Genomic DNA, 24,714 nt, shown 5'->3' with positions numbered 1-24,714 from the left:
CTGTAAATCGCATCTCTTCTCCTTTCTACTTTTCGATTTATCACAAAGAACACGCTTATATCTTTTTGATTCTTGGATCAATGCTTTGTTACTAGCTGATTCTTCATTTTATTTAGGCCCAAAAAGTCCTTGTTTTTGTGGCACTTGTTTTTTATTCTGTATTATTTCGTTCTTCCTTTGTAATATACTACTACATAGGTAAAATTTTGTAAATCCTGGTAAATTATGAACAGTCTACTTTAATCGTATGCTTTATTATATCGTTCTGAGATTAAATTAATTTTTGTTGCACACATTCATATTTGAAATGAGTTGGAATGAATATATATTAAAATATTTTTAATTTAATATTTTAAATCAATCTTTTAATAGAAAACACTCAAAAAATTAAAAATTATAACACACTAAGTGTGTGTTTCGTTTTTTTAAACACTCATTAACATTTGTGGACTTAGCAAAATATAAAAAATTACAAGAATAATTTTTTTACAAACAATTTAAAATATATTTTGTAATTATTGGTAGAAGTAGACTTTATGCAATATTTTATGAGTTAAGTTTTTTTTAATTATTTATCTTAAAAAATATTTCCAAATAATAAACGATGAAAGTTTAAAAATAAAATCGTAAATAATAATAGGCTGGCAAATAAACTACTTTTACACACTTCAAAAATCTAAAAATCAATATAAAAACCATATATAGAGATAATCTGACAAAGTTTTGTAAAAATCGGTCCAGTATTTCTAGAGATATAAGCTGATTTAGAGATCGACACCAAACACACACGCGCGCGCGTACTAACATTAACATCCGGAACATTTCCATCCGTTTTAGGGGTTTTTGAGTTTCTGAGGTGTCAAAACGTCAAGATTCGATGAAAACCGCATATGCCCAAATTGAACCGAACAATACTTTCAGTTTTAAAGCCATAGAACTCTGCTATAGCGCTAGACGGGAAAATAAAAATTTTTCTAATAAAGATATTTTCTTTTAAATTTTACCTTTATTAATTTTCCTACTACTGATTATGACTATTTTAAAATAGTTGACACGTGCAAATTAAATTTTTATTTGTTTATAAACAGTTTTTAAATGTGTTTTCTATTTATAAATCTTACCTGTACGTTTAATTTTTTTACGTTTATTGTTGGTGGGGATATGTTAAATTCCAAAGATGCGTATAAATAAATACAAAAACAATCCAGATCAGGGTTTAATAAGAATTTAATCGCTTTTTAAATTTTCATTAAAATTAATAAAATAATATTTATTTATATACTATACTACATTTTTTATATTATTAATATAAAAAAAATATAAATAAGATTTGTTTTAGTATTATTTATATGCATCTTTACAATTTAACATATCCCTCCCAACAATAATATTTATAAAGGTGCATATAAATAATACTAAAACAATCCAAATCACGGTTCAACAAGATTTTAACCGGTTTAATTTATTTTCATTAAAATTAATAAAATTTAATTAGTTACTCTCAAACAAAAACTAGTTATTTTTTTACTACTATTACATGACGTCAATTATTAACACCATTTTACTAGTGTTCTTTTTTATATTAAAATGTAATGAACATGCTGATGACTAATAGCACGCGCGCACACACACACATTCATAAAAGACATAAGTGTTTCAAACATTATGACCGGTCAAAATGTTTTAATAAATGCTTAATTATTTGAAGTTGCAATAATTAAGCATATTTTGCTTAAATATGCTTAAATACTGGTGAGTTTACCAATTTTAAACAATTAAAAGATAGACATTAGTTTTGTTAAAACCTAGTGTTTACGGGGTGAACGTTATGACAATGTGTTTCCAGCGTCATATTAGTTAACCTATACTATACGTTGTCTTTCATTCGGCAGTTGTCGCCCGTCCGTTGTGTAGGACACAGTTCTCTATCTACTCGTGGGAGAGAGAGGGGAGCCGCGTTTATACTAGATAGCCCGATGTGTTCGTGAATAACTCATACATCGCTACGTTAGTATCACTAACATTATATTTTTTATACTACCGTTCACTATATATATGTATAGCTAAAACAGCTAGCTCTATTGGAAACGAACGGTTTTTATTATAATATACATAATATTGATACAAACGTGTCATTGCTGTTAGTAACACGGTAATACACTCCAAGTCGATCTCATTCGCTCACTCACCCTCATCTGTTTATCTATCTCTAGTTTATTTGTAATTTAGTTAAACCATCGGTATTTTTTATATTGCTAAAAGAATTTTTAAAATGCAGTGCGTGGCGTGGGTATAATTTGTTTTATTTTCGAATGGAATATGGCTATCATATCTACACTAAGAGATCCTTATCGGTAGGTTGTTTTTTTGTGTTTATCATTAATTAGTGTTTTTCATTTTTAGCTATTATTAATTTCATTATTTTTTAATAATTTTTTTTCATATTTAATTACAATTTATTAATAATTATATGAATATGTATTATGTTTATAATAAATTTATTTATTATAAAAAATAATTAGGAAATTTATTTAGTTTATTATAATTATAAACAAATTTATGTAAATGGAAAGTAGTTATTGGAGAAAAATTGTAATGAACAAAAAAATTAAAATCTAAAACTAGATGCGCATTTCGTATGTTAAACAATCATAATCACTTAAAACTATAATTATTTAATGTAACGTTTTTTAGCTGTATTCTTTAATACAGCTAAAACGTTAACTAATTATTTGTTAATATTTAATTATATTTGTTAATTTTTTTTTCGGTTTTTTTCCTAGTTTTATTGATACAGATAAAACAATTACTGAAGCTTTTTAACTATTGTTTTTTTGTTGACCAATTTGTTTTTTTTTTAACATACTTTTGTGTTTCTTTTGTATAATTTAATTACTTTATCGATACTTTATAATTAAACAGTTGAAGTGATGAATATTTCCCTTTTATTTATACAAATTTTTATTTGTCTGCTTTTTAAGATCTATATGGATTGCCATTAAATAAATAAGTGTTGCTATTTTGTAATATTTTTGCTTGGCCTAATAATTAAAATGATAATATAATTATTTTATAAATTTTAACTTATTTTTCCTCTTAACCGTATTTTTAATTGTAAATTATGGTCAAATGGGTTTTTTAATCATAATTTGTGTGGGTTTTTTCGTGAAGATTTATTCAATGACAATGTGTTTGTATTAATTTCTTTTTGGTTCGTTTTCGAAATTCGACAACTAACTCGCTAATCTAGAATAGCGAGTGAAGGTTGAAAAAAGGTGGCTGTCTGATTCCGAAAAAGTACCTTTTTTTAGATTTTGTCCGTTTTTTTTTTTGAGATATATTAAGTTGAGATATATTTATTTGTTGAATCAACTGATAAAAAACACTAGTCTGCTACGCGTTTAAAAACACTGACTTATTATAACATTTTTATACACTAGCCAGGAATTGAACCCACAATCTTCGGTAATATTTCATTCGGATTTAATTTACATAATTTCTCTAATAAAGACCACTACTTTTCGTGAGCGGATTCATTTGTTTAATAAAAAAAGAACAAATGTTTTTGCTTTGCTTTTATTTTTAACATTTTTTCCCCAAATTACATATGAAATTAGTATAATTGGTTATTGTAAATTTCTTCATAAAGTATTTTTGAAATTATTGTGTATTTTTGTTAAATTTGAAGTATTTTAAAAATTATTATTATATTAAAAATATGTATAAGGTATATTAAGTTATATCTCAATAAAAGAAGTTAAGTGTGTGTGTGTGTGTGTGCGCGCGCGCGCGTATATATATATATATATATATATATATATATATATATGTATATGTGAAAAAAAAGTTATTTATACTTAAAATAAATAAAAAATTTTCATTTTTTTTTTCATTCTGTTATCAGATTTACTTTTTTGTACTATTCATATATTTTAATTAATTAATATTGTTGTTGTGATGATTTGATATAATTATTAGTAAAATATAGCTCTGTATATAAGCTGAAGAGAGATCGGTTTGGGTAAAACGATAAAATCGTGGGTAAATTGGTTTGGGTAAAACGTTTAAATAGTTGGCTACTTAAATCTTCTTTTTTTAGGGGCTAGAAGTTAAGTATCTTCGAAATAATTCCGTATTTTTGTTATTAATTACACGTTTTTTAAATGTAAAATGCCAGTAGTTGGGCAACCTAGTTTATTAGAAACGTCCAGAATAAATCCGTGTGATTTTTTCTTAGTTTATATTAAGTTAAGAATAAAAAAAGAGTAAAAGGAAGAGGAAAAATAACCTTTTCTTTTGTTAAGTTATCATGTTAGAAAAAAAACCGTGAAGTAGGAAAAATTAATATTTTTTTGTATAAATCTAGTTTCTTAAAGGTAGTTTGGACATTTTCTATAACTAAATATGTAATAATACCTTATAATAGCAAGATTAGATTTCATTAGTATAAAAATAACATTTAAATAAATTTTACTACTCAGATAAATTTAATAATTTAATTTGATTATTCTATTCTAACTAATAATAATTATAACTAAGCTTAATTTAGTATTTATTCTAAATACCTTTATCCAAAAAGTTTATTAATAAAGAGCATCCCCGTCGCGGTTACTAGCTTTGGTTACTTGCGTTTGCCGTCGTGGTCAATTTTTTTTTTATTTTGATGTTTTTCAGTCAAGTAACAGGAGGTAGGTGCTTTCAGTCGCGTTGCACGTACAGTAGCAGTGGCTGTGTTGGTTGAGCCGCAGCGCTGTACAGCGTCGTACACCTTAAAAAATAATTACATTATATACACATCAAAAATCAAGTTTATAATTATATATTTCTTATAGAAAAATTTGAAAAAAAAAAATAGTAAATTTCATAGTTACTCCATTTTAACTCTTTTAAACTCGGAATTTCAAAAAATCCTATTAATGTGCATTGTTACCCTTCAGTAATTTTTTCTGGGCGTTGATAATAAATCACTCACATGTTGTTTTATATTTATAGAACCTTTTTTAAATATTCCTTAAAAAATATACATATTTTCAATGTACAAATTATAGGTTAGTAAGGATCAAGAAATATAAAAATATTTGTTGTTACTGTTTTATTTATTTGTATATTACTTACTATACATAGTTGTCTCTACAAACAATATATCTCACTCTGTCACTATTGTGTAATAAAAAAATGCTAATGATTACACTTTTAATAGTGGTATAAAAAATAAATCAAACATGATGATAACAACAACATGATTTTAACCAATCAGATTTATTGGATTATATTATTAATTACGAATACTTTTTTATGACTACTTAATGAATTTTTTTTTAGATGACAATTGAAAAGTCATTTTTGAACAATGCGATAAGTATACACTAATAAATACTAAGATTGTCGTAATTTTACTAGGTTTTTCGTTTTTACATCTAGTTTATTATGCTTTGAAACCTTAGATATAAAATTTTAAATGTATAAAATATAAAATAAAAATGTTTTTTTGTTTATCATATTTAAAAAAAATGAGATTCTAAATAAATTGATTGGAAATTAAATTTATTTTTGTTTAAACTTTATTTTTTATCAAACGTGTACCGCATATTTAATTTTTCGACGTCTATTAAAAAAAATAGTTTTTTCTACTCGGTTTTATTTTTTGTTTAACTGTTGCCTTACAAATATAACTTTCATTTAAACGTTTTTATTTACCTACGTTAAATTTTGATTGTTAATTTAGGAAATATAAATTAGAATTGTGTTTTTAATACTCGTGTAATATATTAATAAATCAAGCTTTTATTCTAATCGATACATAGTAGTTAATTACGGAAAATAGATTATATAGGTCACGTCAGGAATTTGTAGATATAACAGTTTATGATTATAAGAATTGAAGCATATTAAAAAATAAAGCGTAAACAACTTTGATTTTTATTTTTTTTTGAGAAAAACTTCTGAAATAATTTTACAAAAAATTGAAGTATTAGCTTATTTTTAGCTTATTTTTGGTGACATATATATTAACGAATGAAAGGGGAAAAATATTTAAAAAAAATTAGAATTGATAAAGAAACTGAAAAAAACATTTTCCAAATATGTTACATAACTTATTAATTTTGTCATTTATTTTTAAAGTTCGACAAAAATTATTCAGTGTTTTCATTTAATTATTTTCTACCTTTCATATGTAACAGTTCAGATATAGTCTTATAATAATGTGAAATCCCATCAACTTATCAAAGAGAACTCATTATGCTGAGACATAATAATAGACAGTTTTCTTAGTTAAAAATAAAATATTACGTTATTAAAGCAATGGAATCTTAGTGTGTATGTTGTTGTACGTGCATAAGCAATTTAGCTTCTTCATGACATAATATAACGTGTATACGGTTCGGTTCATTAACCTATTATGCATACATTCTTTACAGATTTGTTTATATGTTCAGTTATTTATTTTTATATATTATAGAGTGTAAATAAACTTTTTTTTAACAAATTTATGTCACTAATCACCTTATATTAATATATTGAAGATTATTTTTATATAATTAATTTAACATTTTTAATGATTTTCGATTAAATTTTTATCACATAGAAACTATTTATATCTTTTTGTTTTTAACTGTAGCTAAGAACCACTAATTAAAGAAAGGTTGCTTTTTTGAACCGAGCCGGAATTCTTATTTCGTCCCTGTAACTAAATACAAAGTATTTTTACTGAAGTGACTATATCCGGTAAAGCTGGGAATCCTAATTCTTAAAAAAAAAAAATAAATTAAGTACGTCTCCGATCCTCTTTAACTGTGTTATAGATAAAATCATAAAAGAATGAAGGAAAATATTAAAATTAAATGAAATTGGAACGATAAAATTAGATTACAAAAGGACAATCTAGATATAAATTGTTTTGCCTTTGCAGATGAACGTTAAATGATCGCAAAAAAATTTTGATAGCAAAAATTCAAATAGAACGTAAAAGAAATCGCAGATTTCATTTCAGGAACACACTTTCTTTCTATAAAAACAGAACGTATGTCGAATATTAAAAATAAAGCAAAATCTCTAAAAACTTTATATGATAAAACTAAAATAGTTTAAAATTGTAGGTTCCAGGTTCGAATCCCGGTCAGGCATGGCATTTTCACACGCCACAAAATTGCCATTTGATCTCATTCTCTGAAGCAGATACCTAACGATGGCCGGAGGCTACAAAAAATACAAAAATGTAAACATATAGAACCAACAAAAAACCCCTTTGTTTTAAGACAAAAATAAGACATTATAACACAACCGCTAAAACAAGAATGATTAAATGCTGTGGAAACGATGAATTACAGTCAAAATTGGAAAAAGAATCAAAATTATAAAAAAGCATGCTCAATTTTAAGGAACAATTTAGGATCTAGATATGAAAAATCAAAATATTAGATTAAATAAATTTACTAAAAATAGAAAAAAAAAAACGACTGTAATCGGCTTTTACGGATATTTAAAAAGAATGAAGGAGAAGTGAATAACAAAAAAATCTTTAATTTTATCTTTCTAAATTAAAATTAAAAAAATACCTTAATTTTGAGAAGTTGAAAAAGAATTTAATGATAAAGAAGAAGACGGAATTTCAAAAATAAAAGACAAGTTCGAGAAAATACTAGTGGAAAAAAATTTCAAAAAAAAGATAAAAGAATGAAAAACTAATGATAAAGAAGAGTGTTTAAAAATAAATGAAAAGTAAATTAGTGATATATAAAATAATTAGTTAATTGAGGATGGTAGGAAATTTTTATAATAAAAGATAGTTGTAGAATAGAATGAAATCGTGAAGTATGTTAATCTAAGTGTCAAGGTATTTTACCATAAAAGAAAAAAATTCCTAACAGAAAAATTATTAATGTTTAAAGTCAATTTAATTAACTTAAATTCTTTTTTCTTAATATAGATGTCATATTTATAGTAAATTTTATAATTTAATTTTGTTATAAATTTACCAATGTTTACAAAAATATTTTTTTTTTTGCTTAATTTTATTTTTTTTTAAATTTACGTTTAAAATATTTAAACTAAAACACGATCTTTATAATGAAAATTACTATAAAATCTATTTTTGTATATCGAAGATAAAATATAATGAAATCGGTCATTCACTTAAAGAGTTGTGGTCTAATTCTTGATTATAAATTACATGTTAGTAAATTCTACAAGTATCGTGTGTTAAGTATCAATATTTATAAATACGTGTCGATTGAATTTCATGTGAAATATCTTTATCCTAATTTAAAATACAGTATCTCAATATCATACATTATTATTGTGATTGGTTTAATCATTACATCGGTTAATATAAGGAATGCGACCGCCGACTGCGGTTAATAGAATGCACTATACTTGTTGAACGTACTGAAATGAGTGGTAGGGTTAGACTTTAAACTTTACGTAGAATAAAGAAAGAGGGAGAGAGTAAATAATATTGATATTTCCATTTACTTATTTATCGGGGAATGGTTCAAGGCAGAGAAACCTAATGACTGTCATATGTATTATGTTAACATGTCTATGTAGTGCATTGGCTTATTCTACTCTTAGTAATAGCAGTTACCGAGTTCAGTGTTCTAAGTTAAAGTGTTTCACGTTAAATTACCTGTTTAATTTTGTTACGGGATATATTGCAGATTTTATTATAACTTTAATGAGGTATGATTTATAAAATTATTAATATCTTTTTTTTGTCTTATATATATAAATATAATAAAAATATTGAATAATATATTAAATAAAAAATAATTAAAAAGCTTTTTATATAGTACAATTAAAAAAAAATAATTCTTATAATCTAATAACGTTTGGTTCGATTACTAGCGTACAATATATTTAGTAAATTTTTTCTATTTATAGTATTTCACGGCGGAATTTTATTATTATTAAAATGCATAACCGTATATATATTTATACGTATCCAACAGGACACGCTTTAAAAAAACAAATCTGACGTGGCTAACGCATTCCTTTCTTCCTATAAATAGCTAATAAAAGAATGTTAAATTAAAGCAACCAGGTATAACTTCTTTCGTATTTTTATACTCTATAATTTTGTATATGAAATATTTCTTTAAACTATAACATCTAAAAATAAAAAATCAGTTTTTAACTTACTTTTAATTTAAAATGGAATTTATTAAAATTGTTTTGAAAAATTGTAATTTCTTATATAGTATTCAATTTTAAGGAGATCTATGACACCCAGGATTAGAAAATCAGCAGTTAAAAAATGGGGCTGTTACACAATTTTTTTGTCTTATTATTATTATGAATAATAAAGGTTTGATTTTTCTTTATACTTTGTAATTATCTTCCTGGGCTATTGTTTGTCTGTTTTTATATATAAACTTTGGTGTGACCATGCCTTAATAATAGTACGGATTTTTTAAATAGATTTAATACAAAAGCTAGATGGTTGTACGTAGAAATTTTTTATTTAATTATTGTTGCTTACGGTTACTGGTAAATCTCATCAGGATTTATAGGACAAAATGTGCAATATTAAAGGCAGATACGCTTAAAACGTTTCCAAAGAGGTTAGAAATTATATACTTAATTTTTAATAATATTGCCTATAATATAAAGTTGCATTTATAATCGTAGTGAAATCCTTACTTTATTAACTCACACGGTGCGACCGTGTGAGTTAGTCGTGGCAGCGACTAAACCCGCCCTAGCTTTGGGGCCTTATAAGGCCCTCCCATCGGGGTCCCCCTTGAGTCATCGGAACCTGCAGATCTTCCGCTTGTGGATGGCCCGCCTGTTCCTCCTCAAGAAGGCTACCCTAACTTTTTCTACGTCTACTCAGGGTCCGAATATGCATCCCACGCATACCTCCCCGTCAAGCGCGCTCTCCCCTCATACCTTGGGGTCCTTAATTCTTCATCAGGCGCCCCGACTCAAACCACTCTTGCGTGTGGCGTAGTGAAATCCTATCCAGTTATGTTCAAGTAATTGAACATAAGACCACTTTCGTCTCGATGAAAGTTTTTTTTTAATCTCTTCTAACATCTAACAGATTGCTAATTGCATGTAAAGATATCTTCCCTTTTGACTACTTTTATCTCCACATCATGAATTTACAATTTTTATCTCTGTCAACATATCGTCTGACTTTATCGTGTAAAACTGTTCGTGGAAAGCGGCAAGGTTGCATGGGACTCCTATGCATAAATATTCACAGAGAGGAAGTGCCCTCTGCCAATTGCGGTTGGGACGTACGAGAGTTACTCAGGGGTTTAAGATGTCAGGAGAAAACGCTCCATTATGCATACGATGCGACAGCCGCTTGACTGTGCGCCACATCCTTATAGATTGCGTAAGTTACGCGGACTTGCGTCTTATATATAAATTGCCTAGAAACATTCGAAAAATCCTGGGCAATGATAAGGAAATTTTAGACCGGGTGTTATTTATTAAGACCGTACGTTTATACTCTGATATTTAATTTACTATACTGTCTATCGGCTTTTCATGATAATTGCCGTGTAACAGTTTTATTTTTCTAATTAAGACGTAAAATATAATATCTGCTTGTTTATTACAACAAATGACAGTTTGCGGGCGATGATAACGCCGAAGCATTTTTCATCCAGAAAAAAAATCAGTGTGTACTAAATTATTCCTGTCAAATATATGCTTTTTCTTTTTCTTGATGTTTGTTAATTAAATTATAACGTCATCTACACTGATTTTACGAAACATTAGAGAAGCAGGTGCTTTCATAAAAAAAAGCTTGGGAGAAATGAGATTTTTTCTGTGGTTTTTTCGATGATTTTCCTATCGTGATTTTCAAAAGAAAAGCCTCTACTCTATTAATATGTATATATCGGATGACAATCTCTTATTATTTCTATATTCTCTTTTTTTACCTTTACAACTATTTTAATTATTCATTTTTCATTTTACTAACACATTTTTAAATTAAAAACTGTAAACATTTATCAGTACAGATATCATAATTTTTCTGTAAAATTTTTGTTTTATGAGATTGTTTAAATTTTAAATAATATTTTATGGTCATTCAAATCTCAGTTGTTGAGTTCATACTCATGAGCGGCTAAATTTACTAATTAATTTTATTACTATTTTTGGTTATGAAAGAGCGGACAACAACAGCTATGGTGATTAGCTCGGTGAAAATTTGTAGCGTATGAAAAGATGCTGCTATGCCTGTCCGAAAGTCGAATCCCGGGACCTTCAGGTTAAAAAAATAAAAATTTATTTTACAATTTGTAGAAAAAACATTAGTAAAGATGTAAAATATTTATATATACTAAACATTTGCTAAACACACAACTAAGTATACATCAGATTAGTTAAGACATTATTATGTACATTATAGAAAAATAAACAAAACATCACGTTATCGCTAGTTAAAGCTATTTATATCTAATCTAATAAAAGAAATACTCATATTATTTATGAAATCTGGCAAATTCAGAGATTCCTTAGGCAAAGCAGCCTGTTTGGGAATTCTATTATTTATTATTTCCCTCTGGCAATTATACTTAACTTTAAACGGTTTTACCTTTCAAAAAACTGTACATTACTGTATCAGCACAGTAATTTATTTATAAATAATAAAATGTATAATTCAGGTGTATTATAATAAATAATACAAATGTATTTAATATATTAACTTATAATATTAAAATAATGTATATTTTATACGATTCGGTAGAGGAAAATTGGATGGTATTTGTCTTTTATATTATATTTATAATTACGCAAATAATTTTGTTTCATGTAAAAATAATTTATTGTATTTAATTTAGCTGAATTGTTTCATAATCAGAAAAAGATTCTTAAACTATATTATATAATAAATGGTTTAAAATGGCAACTAGAAATATTTAAAAAATTTGGAATTTTTGATAAGCTAAGCTCTGTATTCATGGATAACTTAGATACGCTATTTTTGTAAAATGTTATAGCACGCTGTTTTTTAACTTTTTTTTTTTTTTATCAAGTTATGTACTCAATTTAAAGAAAAAAATGTAAAGCTGCATTAAAATATAACTATAGGCTTAACTGGTCGTTAATTTTATAGATAATATAAAGAAATGTTTATAAAACATTGTTTATGTACGACATTATTTTTGTCTTTTCTTAAAATATGTATACGGATTTTCTAGCTTCTAGTAAAGAATGACTATTTAGTTAAAACATCCTGTTTTAATATATTCATTAATTTATATATTAGTTAAAATTATAACTGTATACGATAATAAATTTTAATAGCTTTAGAGTATGATTTGTGTTATATTTTTAGGTACGGTGTCTCTTTCTTAAACAAAACAAAAAAATCAGTTTATATTTCCTGATGCTATTTCAATGGATTAACTAAAAACATTCAACTAGTTATTTTATCTTTCCTTAAATAGTTGCGGTATTTTAGTTTCTAATTTTCTAACTTGCATAACATAAATAATTAAAAATATAGAAGCAAATCATCACTTCAAATTTTGTTTACATTTCTATTATTATTTTTTAAAACTAAAATGTAAAATTACTATGTATTATATAATAGGATCATTTTTATTTAAAAAATCTGATTTGGACAACACATGACTTCCTTGTATGCCTATTAAATTACATTTCCACAAAATGAAAAGTACATAAAATTTTATTTCATTAAAAACTGCCGATATTTGTTTTTTTTTAATTATTATTCATCATTATTAATAAATCAATATATTTAAATTTAAAAAAAAGTTAAAAAAAGAGATGAAGTTTGATTCGAACCATGGATCTTCCCCTAAGATCCAAATATTTTAATAATTAAAATTTTATTTGGCTATAACTCTGGAATCAATTAAAATAAGTACCACTTATGACATATCGTAAAAAAATCTCTCAATGCTTATTACTGCAATTAACCAGAATCCAATTTTTTTATACTTTTTAAGTTCAGTCGATTGCAATCAAAATGCCTGTTGAAACATCTAGTTAGATGTTTCAACAGTCCTAAATCCAAAATTTCAATATACTACGGCTAATATTTTTTGAATTATGCGAGGTACACATACATACATCACGCAGAAACATACATACATACATACAGATCTCAGGCCGAAACTAATCAAAATGGATTCAGGGATGACCAAAATGGATACTTTTTCATTGAAATCTGGAAACCGAAATTTTTCGCGATCACAATACTTCCTTTACTTCATACAAGGAAGTAAAAAAAAAAACAGCAAAAAAATTATATTATTTAAATCTATCGTGTTTTTTTCCTTCCGTCAGAAATTTGGAAGTAATCTCAATTACCTCTTCAGTATACGAGTACTATAACATCCATTTAGGTAATTAAAATATTATATATATATATATATATATCATAACTAGATTTAATTAAATATAATTGGGAAAACATGTCATTTTATTTTACTTTTATCGTAGTGAATTGTATACCAACGAAATTAAATCATCGCATGAAAGCTACTTCAGAATCACGATTTTGAAATAAAAATTCATCCTTTTGTTATAAATATTTTGCTTAAAAATAACTTTAATAACAAATAAAAAAAAAAACTTATTTCAAAGTAGCTTTCATGCAATGATTTAATTTTGTCCAGAATTAAATCTATTACCATAAGAAAATTGTATAGATTGTCCAAGATCAATTAGGTCTAAAATTATCAGAAATGAGGATGTTTGTTTTCCTATCTGTTTATTTTCCTCATTTTTGATAGTTTTAGACCTAATTGATCTCGGACAGTCTATAATTGAAACACAATTTTCTTATGGTAGAATTGATTTAATTTTATACAAAATTAAATCACTGCATGAAAGCTATTTGAGAATCTCGATTTTGAAATAAAAACGGAAAATTTATTTGGTATTTGTTCAGATACGATCAAGGAATAAATTAACCTACATACATTGTACGATAACTACAGAAAATTAAAAAAAATTTAGCATACTGGCGTTATTAAAATTTTTAAAGAAAAAATGACTAGATGACGATATTCCATTATTTATTTTGCAGTTTCGGAGAAATTATTTGTTTCGGCCTTATAATACAAAAACTTGTTTTTGTATTATATCACAGCCACTGAATTTTTCAAACAGAGTTCCTAATCGATCTACAGGCAGCTTCTTTCCCGCATCTAAAAAACCATAAATAGAAAAAAGGGATTATGAATAAGGAAAAGGGATTTGTATGAAGGACGACCTACCCCAAAAGGGACCGCTATGAAAGAACTGCATCTAGAAAAAAATTCTATCCGGGTGAGGCATTAGATTCCTTTCCTCTCCGGGTGATCAGAACGTCTTTGACCAAATAGTAGCAACGAATTACTGCTTAACGAATTATTTATTGTAAATGTATGTTACCATAAAAAAACCTTTCTTGTTTATCTGTGAATTATGTGGCACGAAGAATAATCCAACTAAATTATAAACTTTTCCCAGGTAGAGATTTCATCGAGCTGTCACGTACATAGTGGTTAAAGTGATTGTCAGAAAGTAGTTTTACCAGAAATATCAATCCATATAACGTAATTGTCAGTTTTTAAGTGGTTAATGACTTTAAGACTTTTTGAAGAAAATTACGCTATTACTTTCGATCTCACGGTGGGATTCGAGGATGAAATAAAATTTTCTTTACATTTTGAGATACGAGTACAAAAGTACCATTAACTTAAAATATAACTTCCTACTCTGTGTGTGTGTGTGTGTGTGTGTGTGTGTGTGTGTGCGCGCGCGCGCGCCTTCCCTATCTAAATGTAGTAGTAGTACCTGAAGTTGTGCATATGAAAATTTGATGAAGATTGGTTGACTCGTTCTTGAGCTACGCTCAATTTAACATCGACAACAGACATTACTTCAATTTCAGACTATGTTGACTTTGTGTTTTTTCATATACGTTTATGCAGTGAGTTACAGTGATGAGCGAGTTTAAGCTTCATGTTTGTGTAAAGGGTTATTATTATTTCATCAAATTATGGTTGTAAAAATTTAATTTTCTTATAAACAAAAATATACTTTAATTAAAAAATAGTTAAGCCTCTTTTATTTTTCTCATTTATTTTATGTTTTGTATATTTCTTGCGCAAAAAATTAACAAAAAATATTAGACTTATCAGAACTGTGCAACGATATTTAGAGTGGTCTGTGTTAAAATATTTTTATGCAGACTAGTCTAAATATCGTTATTTAAGCTAACTGTGAACTAGGAATCGAAATGCATGCAAATATGCTAAAATTTTCATTTTTTATTATGAGGTTAAACCTAACCTCATAACACGAGGAAAAATAAATATAAAAAATCTTTCGGGAAAAAGTTGGAATATAAGTTTTATTTATTTAATCTTTATTAAATTTAAAACTGTAATCGGTTATTTTCTGATCAACAAATGATTGAATTTTGTTCAGTTATGATCAGTTAATATATAAATAAAAAAAGTGTTACAAATCGTATTATGTATCTTGATGAAAGGATTAACTTATCAGAAAATTAATCGTTCATAGAGATCAACCTTCGTCTAAACTATCAAATATAATAATTTTTTCAATGAAAAAAAAATTCTTACTATCAATTCTTTTATCCTTCGGTAGATTAGAACATAAAAGATACAACAACTGATTTTGATTAAATAATCTATTTTGATAATCGGGTTACGTAAAATACATGTAATTGACAGATTTACCGGTAGTCAGGGCCAATCAGTACTTTGATATGTTGTTTATCTGATCTAATCAAAACAGGACTTTGATTAAAAAATAAAGTAATAATTATGTAACTGTTAACCTATTAGATTATCGATCGTAAATTTTCCCACATTAATAAAAACAAAACTGAAAAAAAAATATCAGGAAGAAAAAACAAACAACAGTACTTGTAGAGATTGAGGCAAGCTTTGCCTCGTTCCTGGGATATTCCCTTTATTCCCTACTAATCAGTGCTATATCCTTAACAATCAACATCCAGCTCTTATTACCGATAAATTTGACTTAAAATGTAATAATAAAACATTTTGTAATTATTATTATTGTTATTATAAACAAATTTACGTATTAAATATACGGGTATTTTTTTGTGTGGAGAACTCAGCGATGGAGCTGCGGTGTGGGAGGGTGTTGGCATTGACCTCGTTCCGGAAAGAAGACTAGAGCAGAGAGAGATAGGATATGTTTTCATAAGAGACTTATTAAATTTGTGAATCTGTCTCTCGATTTTTAAGTACATCAAGAGGACTTTGAGAGTAAATTGAATTTTAGGAAAAAATTGTTGTTGTTGCTACCACCGACTGTTTTGTTGGTATAAGAACAATATTTCTGGTGTTTAAAGACTCAATAAAGTAATGATCTGAGTACACAGTCTAATTGAAGTTAGATCGCGCTTCCACACGTATTTGTGAATTTGATAGTTGATGGTTGTGTTATAGTAGAGGTGGTCGTAGTTGGAAGAGGCCATAGGAAGGCGATAATAGGTTGTGTAAAACCCACCGGGTTGGTCTAGTGTTTAAACTCATCACAAATTTATAAAAATTTGAGTACTTTTAGATCGTGGATACCAGTGTGTTCTTTGGTGGTTGGGTTTCAATTAAAACCACACGTCTCAGGAACGTTCGACCTGAGACTGTAGAAGACTACACTTTATTTTTACATCCATACATTTCGTCCTCATTTATCCTCTGAAGTAATCCTTACGGTGGTTCCGGAGAGTAAACTGAAAACAAAAAAGTAGGTTGTATAAATACACCGATGGAAATGTCTGCCGAGGCGTTTGCATCGGTGGCATCCTGACAGGGGCCAAACCGATGACTATTGTGATGATTTCACAGGTTCTAAAAGACGACCTTCGGTAAAGCCCATCAGGACTACGAACGGATAAGGTGGTGGGCGACCGGGATCGTCACAAGGCGGATGTCTTCCCCTACGGGAGTCAAGTTCTGAGACCCGGCCGAGTTAATTTTAATTCCTCAGTACCATTTTTAAGGTTATAATTCGTTTGTTTATTCTAATTAATAATGCATTTTGATCTGGCGATCAAAATATATATATATCGATCAATTAACAACACTAGAATTTAGAAACAGTTTATTTATTTGTGGTTTTGCAGCCAAAAAAAAACCATATTTTTTTGGATTTATAAGATTGTTTTTGTGACTTTAGTTTGATATATTTTTTAAATTATTATTTTTTTATTATTTTGCCCGTAACTCTTCGTTTAAGTTATATTAATGTTAATCTAAATAAATTAATTTATACTAGTTCTGTTATCCTTTACTTGGCATGGTTTTTCTACATAGTAATATTTTAAACTCACACGTATGAATAAAATTGTTTACTTTGCTCTCTGTCATCCTTGTTTATACTAACAAAAGAATATTTCTTGAATTTTCAAAAAGTTGTTGGAATTTTATTTTTTTGTATTCTTGAACAAAATAGGATAAAACATGAAAAAATAATACAGATGTTAAAAACCGGAGTTACTAATTCAAAACTTCTAATTCAAAAAAATTTAACTCTATATGTTATAATTTTAGAAATTTTTATTCTTTTTGTATGATTTTAAATTATTTAAAATATGTAGCTAATTCTGCTATTTAATATTTAAATAGCGAAGTTCAATTCCTGGAATTTAAAAAAAAAGCTCGAGCTATTCTACAAGAAGGAAAGTACGGTAATAAGTCAAAAAATGGGGGATGGGCTTTTTAAATTTCTCGACGTTACATGACCCAGGGATTCCAAAAAAAAAACAAAAAGTGGGGAGGGAAATGTTCTAATCAGTACCTTTAAGAAGTGGGGATAGATAATTTTTTGGAGTATCTTATTTTATATTGAGCTCCAGTTCATGCTTACATACTTAACCTTACAATTTAAAAAAAAATTCACCCCAAAATTCCCTCTAAATATACCCAAAAATCTAAAAAATTATCTTTTTATTTATTGCATATTTTCTAGCCGAATCTTTACTAGGCATAGCAGTAGTGAAAGTGACAAATTTTTTTTTTTTTTAAAGTGTTTAAAACTATAGATTTTTATGAAACTATTTTTTTTTTTATGAAGAAGATTTTTATGATGTAAAAAACATTTTACTTTATTTTTCATGTTCATTTTTTTTCCACTATATAAGAAATTTTCTGTTGTCAAGACTTTTTATTATCATATGCAGATCAGGAGTTGTAATGAAAAAAAAATTGTATATATATATATATATTTATTTTAATTAGTAAAATATATTTTTTTAAATTTTAAACTGCACTTCTCTTTTTATTATAGATATAAAGATTTATATCCGAAAACTATGTTAATAATGAAAATGAGGGGCTAAATATTGAGATCAAGAAAATTTATGTTGGTGCCCTTGATCTTTTAGCGATAAAAAATTTCATCAAAATAAGATTAGGCTAATAGTTTTAGTAAAATCAATTTTATTTATAAAGAATTTTTGTTAAAGAGAATTCAGAATAAAAATAAAATACTGGAAATAGCGAGCCAAATGAAACATTTTAATCATCCGGTTTAATAATATGTATGCATAGTTAAGTGTGGATGGATACGCGTGCGTGTCATCAAGTACGCGTGCGTGCGTGTGTGCGTTGAATGTTGTTAAATGAGAGTAAGATAGGATCTCAACATAACAGTTGGTCGGAGTCAATTGACAAATGTAAATGCGGCTGTTTCTGTAAAGACGACAACCCTCTTCATAGAATTATAGCTCGACTCGACTAGAATATAGTCATTGGATTTTATGTTTGTAGACAAACATACACCGAAAAAAAGAGATGAGGCATCCAGCTGGAAATTATTTCGGTCTATCCAACGTCTGAAAGGGATGGGCGAAGAGGAGGAAGTGTCTGATTTGAGGCGTCACTAGGACGTCGCGGCGCTCGTAGTTCTCTCCACCTTGAAATTCCAGAAGTGCATCAACAGAGAGAGAGATAGTATATTGAAAAAAAAACATATGTCTTTAAAGATGAAGAAATGTACAACCACCTCGATTTTATTTGTTTGTTTTGGATTATGTCACTATTGCTTAACTCTTTAACAAACATCGCTCACTGTAATTTCCAATAGCATTTTTAAACAAGTTCTTTTATATACTTTTTGTCATTTTGTTATAAAAATGAACAATTTGTATTTATAAAAAAATTATAAATATATATTCTTATGTAAAATTAATTAGTTTGAAAAAATATTTATTTAAAAAAAAGATATTATATAAAAGATTGCAAGAAGGTTCTAATACTTTCCTGGAATTATTTCATTCTAATGTAGTGAAAAAATAATAAGAAAAAAGTTACTAAGATTTCTTTCTTGGGATGGAGGTAATCTATGATGTTTTATTGTTAAATTATCATTTTATGTTTAAGTAAACAAAAAAAAGTCTAGAAATTTAAAACCGGTATATTTTTAATTTTTTTTCTACTCCCCCACCTCAAAAATTACCTTCCAACAAAATGTTTTGATTTTTGTTCATTTACTATGTTAAATGGGATGAATAAAAAAAAATGTACAATATATAAAGTTCTTTTTTAGAGGTTGGGGGTGAATTATAGGAAATTTTACGTACATTTTCATTAAAATGAAAATAATTTTTCAGGAATAGTTGTCACGGACAAATAGCTATAAATAAAAAAATCAAAACTAATATAATAAAAAAAAAAAAAAATACATCAATTGGAACTCAAAAACTATTTGATAAATTTTGGAAATATAAAAAACTCCGTTCCCATACTTAAAACAAGTAAAGGAAGACCTAAAGAGATCAAATATAAAAATAAAAGATTGTCAAGATAGAAATAAATTTAGAGAAAAAAAGATCCTCAGAATAGAGGTTCTTGCGAATGAAAAAAACAAAAGAGCGCATGTACTGGACAGAAAAACGAAAACATAGTTAAAGAATAGAAAAGTTGTAGGGGTTAAAGAGGTAAATTCAGAACAGAAGGAATTGAAATAATATTTGCGTGGTCCCCCTACCTGTTCGAAAAATATATATGTACATCACCTGCTTATAAAGTGTCTGAAAATTTATGTAAAATTTCTATGAGTATAAAAAGGCAAATTCATAATTTTTATTTTTTTGTCTGTGAACAAGATTAATTCACATAACATGAATTTGAACTGATGTTTTATCATCCACTTAGACATTGTTTATGTCTAGTTGAGGACAGCTCCAACCGTACCCTGACAACCCCCTACCGTATAACCTGACCTTGTCGATGATCATCTTTTCTCCTTGTAAAGTCACGTAGACTGATTAGTATAGAAATTTCCTTGGTTTTTAATCAGATATACACATGAAATTCAAAGTCATAAGGTTGGAAGAACAAGCACGATTCCCCAGTAGCAGCGTCAACAATTGATAAAAGTGAATTTGTATTTGCAACAATTGAATAAAAATTTCATTACTTCATTATAATTATAATTTCATTCAGTTGACTTTCTGATTAAATACTCTTCCTGATTAAAATCTCCTTATTTTTAAAATAATATACCCGCTGCTAACACTTGATTTATAAGATTATTGGCTACCAAATTTTGAATGTTTCTGTTTGATTTAAACCTTCCTTAGAATTAATTATTGAAACGCAATCTTCTCCGCAAATCCTCCACCTCCACCAGAATACGTAGGCTTCGTAATCCAAAAATAATCTACATAAGAATCTGATAGTGTTCTAGTAGTATATCCCTTGAATAATATGCGGATAACATCACATTCTATTTAATTCTATATATTAAACGGCTTATAATGTCGGTTTAATTTAATAAAAAGAATTGGCTTTTTTCAGGTGATTGACATTTGTTCATGTTTTTTCCTGTCGTTATTCTATGGGGGTCTCTTAACTCCATCGTGACTGATTTGAGCTTCAGACTGTGATGTCTAATACTCAGAGTGTAATTATGTGGATGTGTAGATGGGCGTGTATGATAACTTCAAAAAAAAGAAAAGAAAGGACTGACAAAGAAAAAAAATGTCGCCGGGGTCGAATCGTGGACAGTGTAGGGACCTTATTACTGAGGGCGTTTCTATTCCATCCACATACAAGAGTGATTGAATTGGGGCGCTCCAATGACGCATTAAGGACTGTCAAGGTATGTGAAGTGGGCACCCGATTCGGAAGGGGTATGCGTGGGGTGCATACGCGGACTCTGATTAGGATATAAGGACGGGAAGGGCAGCCCTTCTGAAGAGAGGCATCGGGGCGACTGGATACAGTTGTCATGATGTCTCAGTGAACCAGGAGGGACCCCGTTGGGCAGGGCAGCGGTTTTAAGCTATATGTACTAGGGTGGGTTATTCTACAGCCTCGTCACTCAGGGCCGAACGAGGCAGCATCTTCTAGGCGATTACCGGTTGTCCCTGTGTGGTAACAGAGATTGAAATCTTTCAAATTGTTGAAGTCGGTTACCTGAATTTTAAATTTTCAATTTTTTTCATAACTGTATATGTTCGGTCCCGTATACGCAGCGATTAACAAAATATAGCATGTAACAAACTTTCAGGACATGTTCTGCTAGTGAAAATAAAGAAGGAAATTTATAAAGCTAACTTCGGGAACTCTTCGTAAGGGAGGTGCCATTTGGCTAAAGATTTAGCTGTGATTTTTCGCCTTCGTAAAATTAAGCCAGACTGTAATTTTTGGCACCCAAATTAAGGGGTTTTATATGAAATCTGACTTGAAAAACTGAATAAAATAGTCCCCAGAATTGTATTATTTGTAGTTTTCAATCTTGGAGTAAAAGAGCTTTGTTAAATGGGTAATAAACTTATAAAAGTATGAAAAAAACTTGTAGAGAGTACTCAGTTTACTCATGGAATATGAGTAAAATGGCAAGTTAACAGACAACAAACGTAAAAATTTCATTGTTTATTAAAACTTTAAATGTTTTAGATTTTAACTAGGTATTAAAATGAAACAAAATTTCAATATTACAAAACAAAAGAATTAAATATTATAGGAAAATAAAAAACAAAAATAGTTATTTTACGCAAAACTCAAATAATGGTGTATTTTTCGACCCTAATCTTTTGTCTTTTATCCTAGATTAATCGAAAACGATTAAGAACACAATTCTGAGACCTATTTTTATCAAATTTTCAGATCAAATTTCACAGAAAATCATTACATTTATTCCTTAATGAAGGTCATAAAAATTAAAATAATAAATAAAATAATGAGACTAGTTTTTTTTGGCAGCCAAAGTGGGGCGGCCACACTGTAAATTTACTAGTAAACATATGGTTATATGAACAGCTGATTTATATTAGGTATTAATATTTCTAGTCTATTGCTGCCATGTGAGACGTAAACAAACAATTAGTTAAATGAGTTTTTTATTGTGCGTTACAAAAAAGAGTGATACTCAAAAATGAGTGATACTAATTATGAGCAACGTTGTTGTGCAATCAAGTTTTGTGTTAAACTCAGTGAGAATGCTACTGAAAATTTTTCAAAATTGAAAAGGGCGTATGAAGATGATGCTCTGTCACGAGCCCAAGTTTTTAAACTGTTTAAAGCATTTCCAAATGGCCGGGAATCAGTTGCGGACATTCCACGCCCTGGAAGACTGTAAAACGTCAAAAAATAACAATGTTGAGCGAATCAGAGACTTGATACGGTATGACTGGTGATTAACTGTCAGAATGATTCCAGAACAATTGAATTTGAACCATATCAGTCTGACTGCGGAAAAGAGTTGTCCGCGTGAGACCAGCCATCATAGATAACTAACTGAATGCTGCATTATGACAATTCACCTTGTCACACTGCAGTCTCAAATAATAGAGTTTTTTGCAAACAGAAACATTACTGTACTTCTTCAACCACCTTATTTTCCTGACTTTAGTCCCTACGACTTTTCTTGTTCCCGACTTTAAAAAAAATCCCTCAAAGAATACTATTTTGGGACAGTAGGAAACATAAAAAAAAAGTAACCGACCATCTGAAGATATTACGGTTTCTCAGTCCCAATACTTCTATGAAGAATGGGAAAACCGTTTGAAGCGTTGCGTGGCTTCCTAAGGGAACTATTTCGAAGGTCATAGAGTCTATGTATAATTGGATTCTTTATTTACAATTATCTTTCTTCTTTATTTTCAGCAGTAGAACATGTCCTAAAAATTTGTTACATTCTTTGTAAATTATTATTATATTATAGTATATAACATAATATATATTATTATATACTCGTATATTATTATCTTATAGTCTAGTTCGTTCATTATGCTGTAAAATGAAAAACATATTTATTTTCCATTTTGATTATAAATGTGAATGTTGTAATTTTTTGTACAATATTTTATATTTATAACCCGAAATTTTATTTCGGGTTTTCTTAATCTGAAACAAGCATTCTATTATACTTGTTTCGGAGGCCATAATAATCCGGTTGGTTACCTATGGAAAAAGTAACTGTATGAATTATCATTAATATTACTAGTAAAAATTATCTTCTCTCCTAACCAATGATTGAATTTTCCATAACTGATAAAAACTTGTGCATTATCGGATGGACCACGGTCATGTTTAATCTCTGAGAAATAGATGGAATTAGGCGACGTAGACGAATACTATGTATTACTTATATAATAAATATACATCTTTTATATCCTTACCTTCTTTTTTATCCTTACGTAAATGAATTTTCAGATCGATTGAAATATTTTCTGACGATACACATAGCACATAGACTATGTTCGTAAGAAACATTAAAATAAATACTAATTACCTCGTTGCAAACTATGTAAAATACTAATATAACTAGCAAAATCAGATCACCAGCTGAAATAGATGGCAACATTTAACAGTGCTAGTTCACAAAAGTCACTATACAGAATACATAGATTAAAAAATATACACATTAGTCTGAGGATTCATCCTTATTTACTAACAGATTATTAAAAATATATTAGATTGTAGTAGATGATAAGTAACTCGTTAATTAGTATTACTACTCGATAATTTATGTGATTCTAAACGTATATTTGGTGTTAAGATAGTTGTGCCATCTAAATTAGTAAGATATTTCCGAAAATTATATTGCATTCTTAAGAACAGTTTTAACTGAGGGAAATGAAAATTGAAATGGTTGATCGTTTTAAATCTTGCAAATATTAATTTAAATTAACAACCCAAATTCAACCAGTATATTAATAGTATAGTGATTATTATTAATTTGTAATTATTAAAAAAAAAAAAAAATTCAATACGCAATTTATGATTTTTACTCGTATTTGACGTCAGTAACCGAACTTCATGTTTTTAATTAAATAATTTATTAATAGTGTCGTGAATAGAATCATATCCTATTGTTTTATTAATTATAATTTTTTTTTTTAGTATCTACGAATGTACGAATCTCAAATTGATTGTATGATTTCGATATTAGGTCAGCTGGGTTTAAGAGTTAATTCGATAAAACTGTGATATCGCGAAAAAATCAAAATTGTGATAAGATTCTTTTGATTTTTATGACCCTTAAACGTAATGAATTGGATTTATTATTTTATTTTTTGGTGTGTTATTTTATTATTTGATGCATTTTTTAATAAAGAAAATAATATTTTAATTAGTGCTTTAATTAATTTATTAAATGTAATAATACATCAATTTTCCTTAATTATTTAACATTTTTTAAGTTATTGGCTGTAAATCCCTTGATAAAGTCGTTTAAATAGATTACCAAACAAGATAAATTGAAGTTTCATCTAAGTATTATGAATAAAAA

The 24,714-nt window shown here is 27.8% G+C and overlaps 1 protein-coding gene across 5 annotated transcripts in view; it reads left to right on the top strand.

The window, feature by feature from the left end:
- The window catches only part of LOC142328605 (inverted formin-2-like), a 189,917-nt gene that overhangs the window by 98,791 nt on the left and 66,412 nt on the right, over positions 1-24,714 (top strand). The window contains exon 1 of one of the 5 annotated variants that reach the window (XM_075372413.1): positions 1,892-2,354. The exons of 3 other annotated variants lie outside the window; for them this stretch is intronic. In XM_075372413.1, coding sequence (XP_075228528.1) covers positions 2,320-2,354 — 35 coding nt within the window. In that variant the 5' untranslated portion in view covers positions 1,892-2,319. Of the gene's footprint in view, positions 1-1,891; positions 2,355-8,473; positions 8,680-24,714 lie in introns of those variants that run through there. One more of the 5 variants, XM_075372412.1, reaches the window with a different exon arrangement.

This window comes from Lycorma delicatula, chromosome 8 (genome assembly GCF_047948215.1).
Source record: "Lycorma delicatula isolate Av1 chromosome 8, ASM4794821v1, whole genome shotgun sequence".
NCBI lineage: Eukaryota > Metazoa > Arthropoda > Insecta > Hemiptera > Fulgoridae > Lycorma > Lycorma delicatula.
This window is presented reverse-complemented; position numbering and strand designations above follow the sequence as displayed.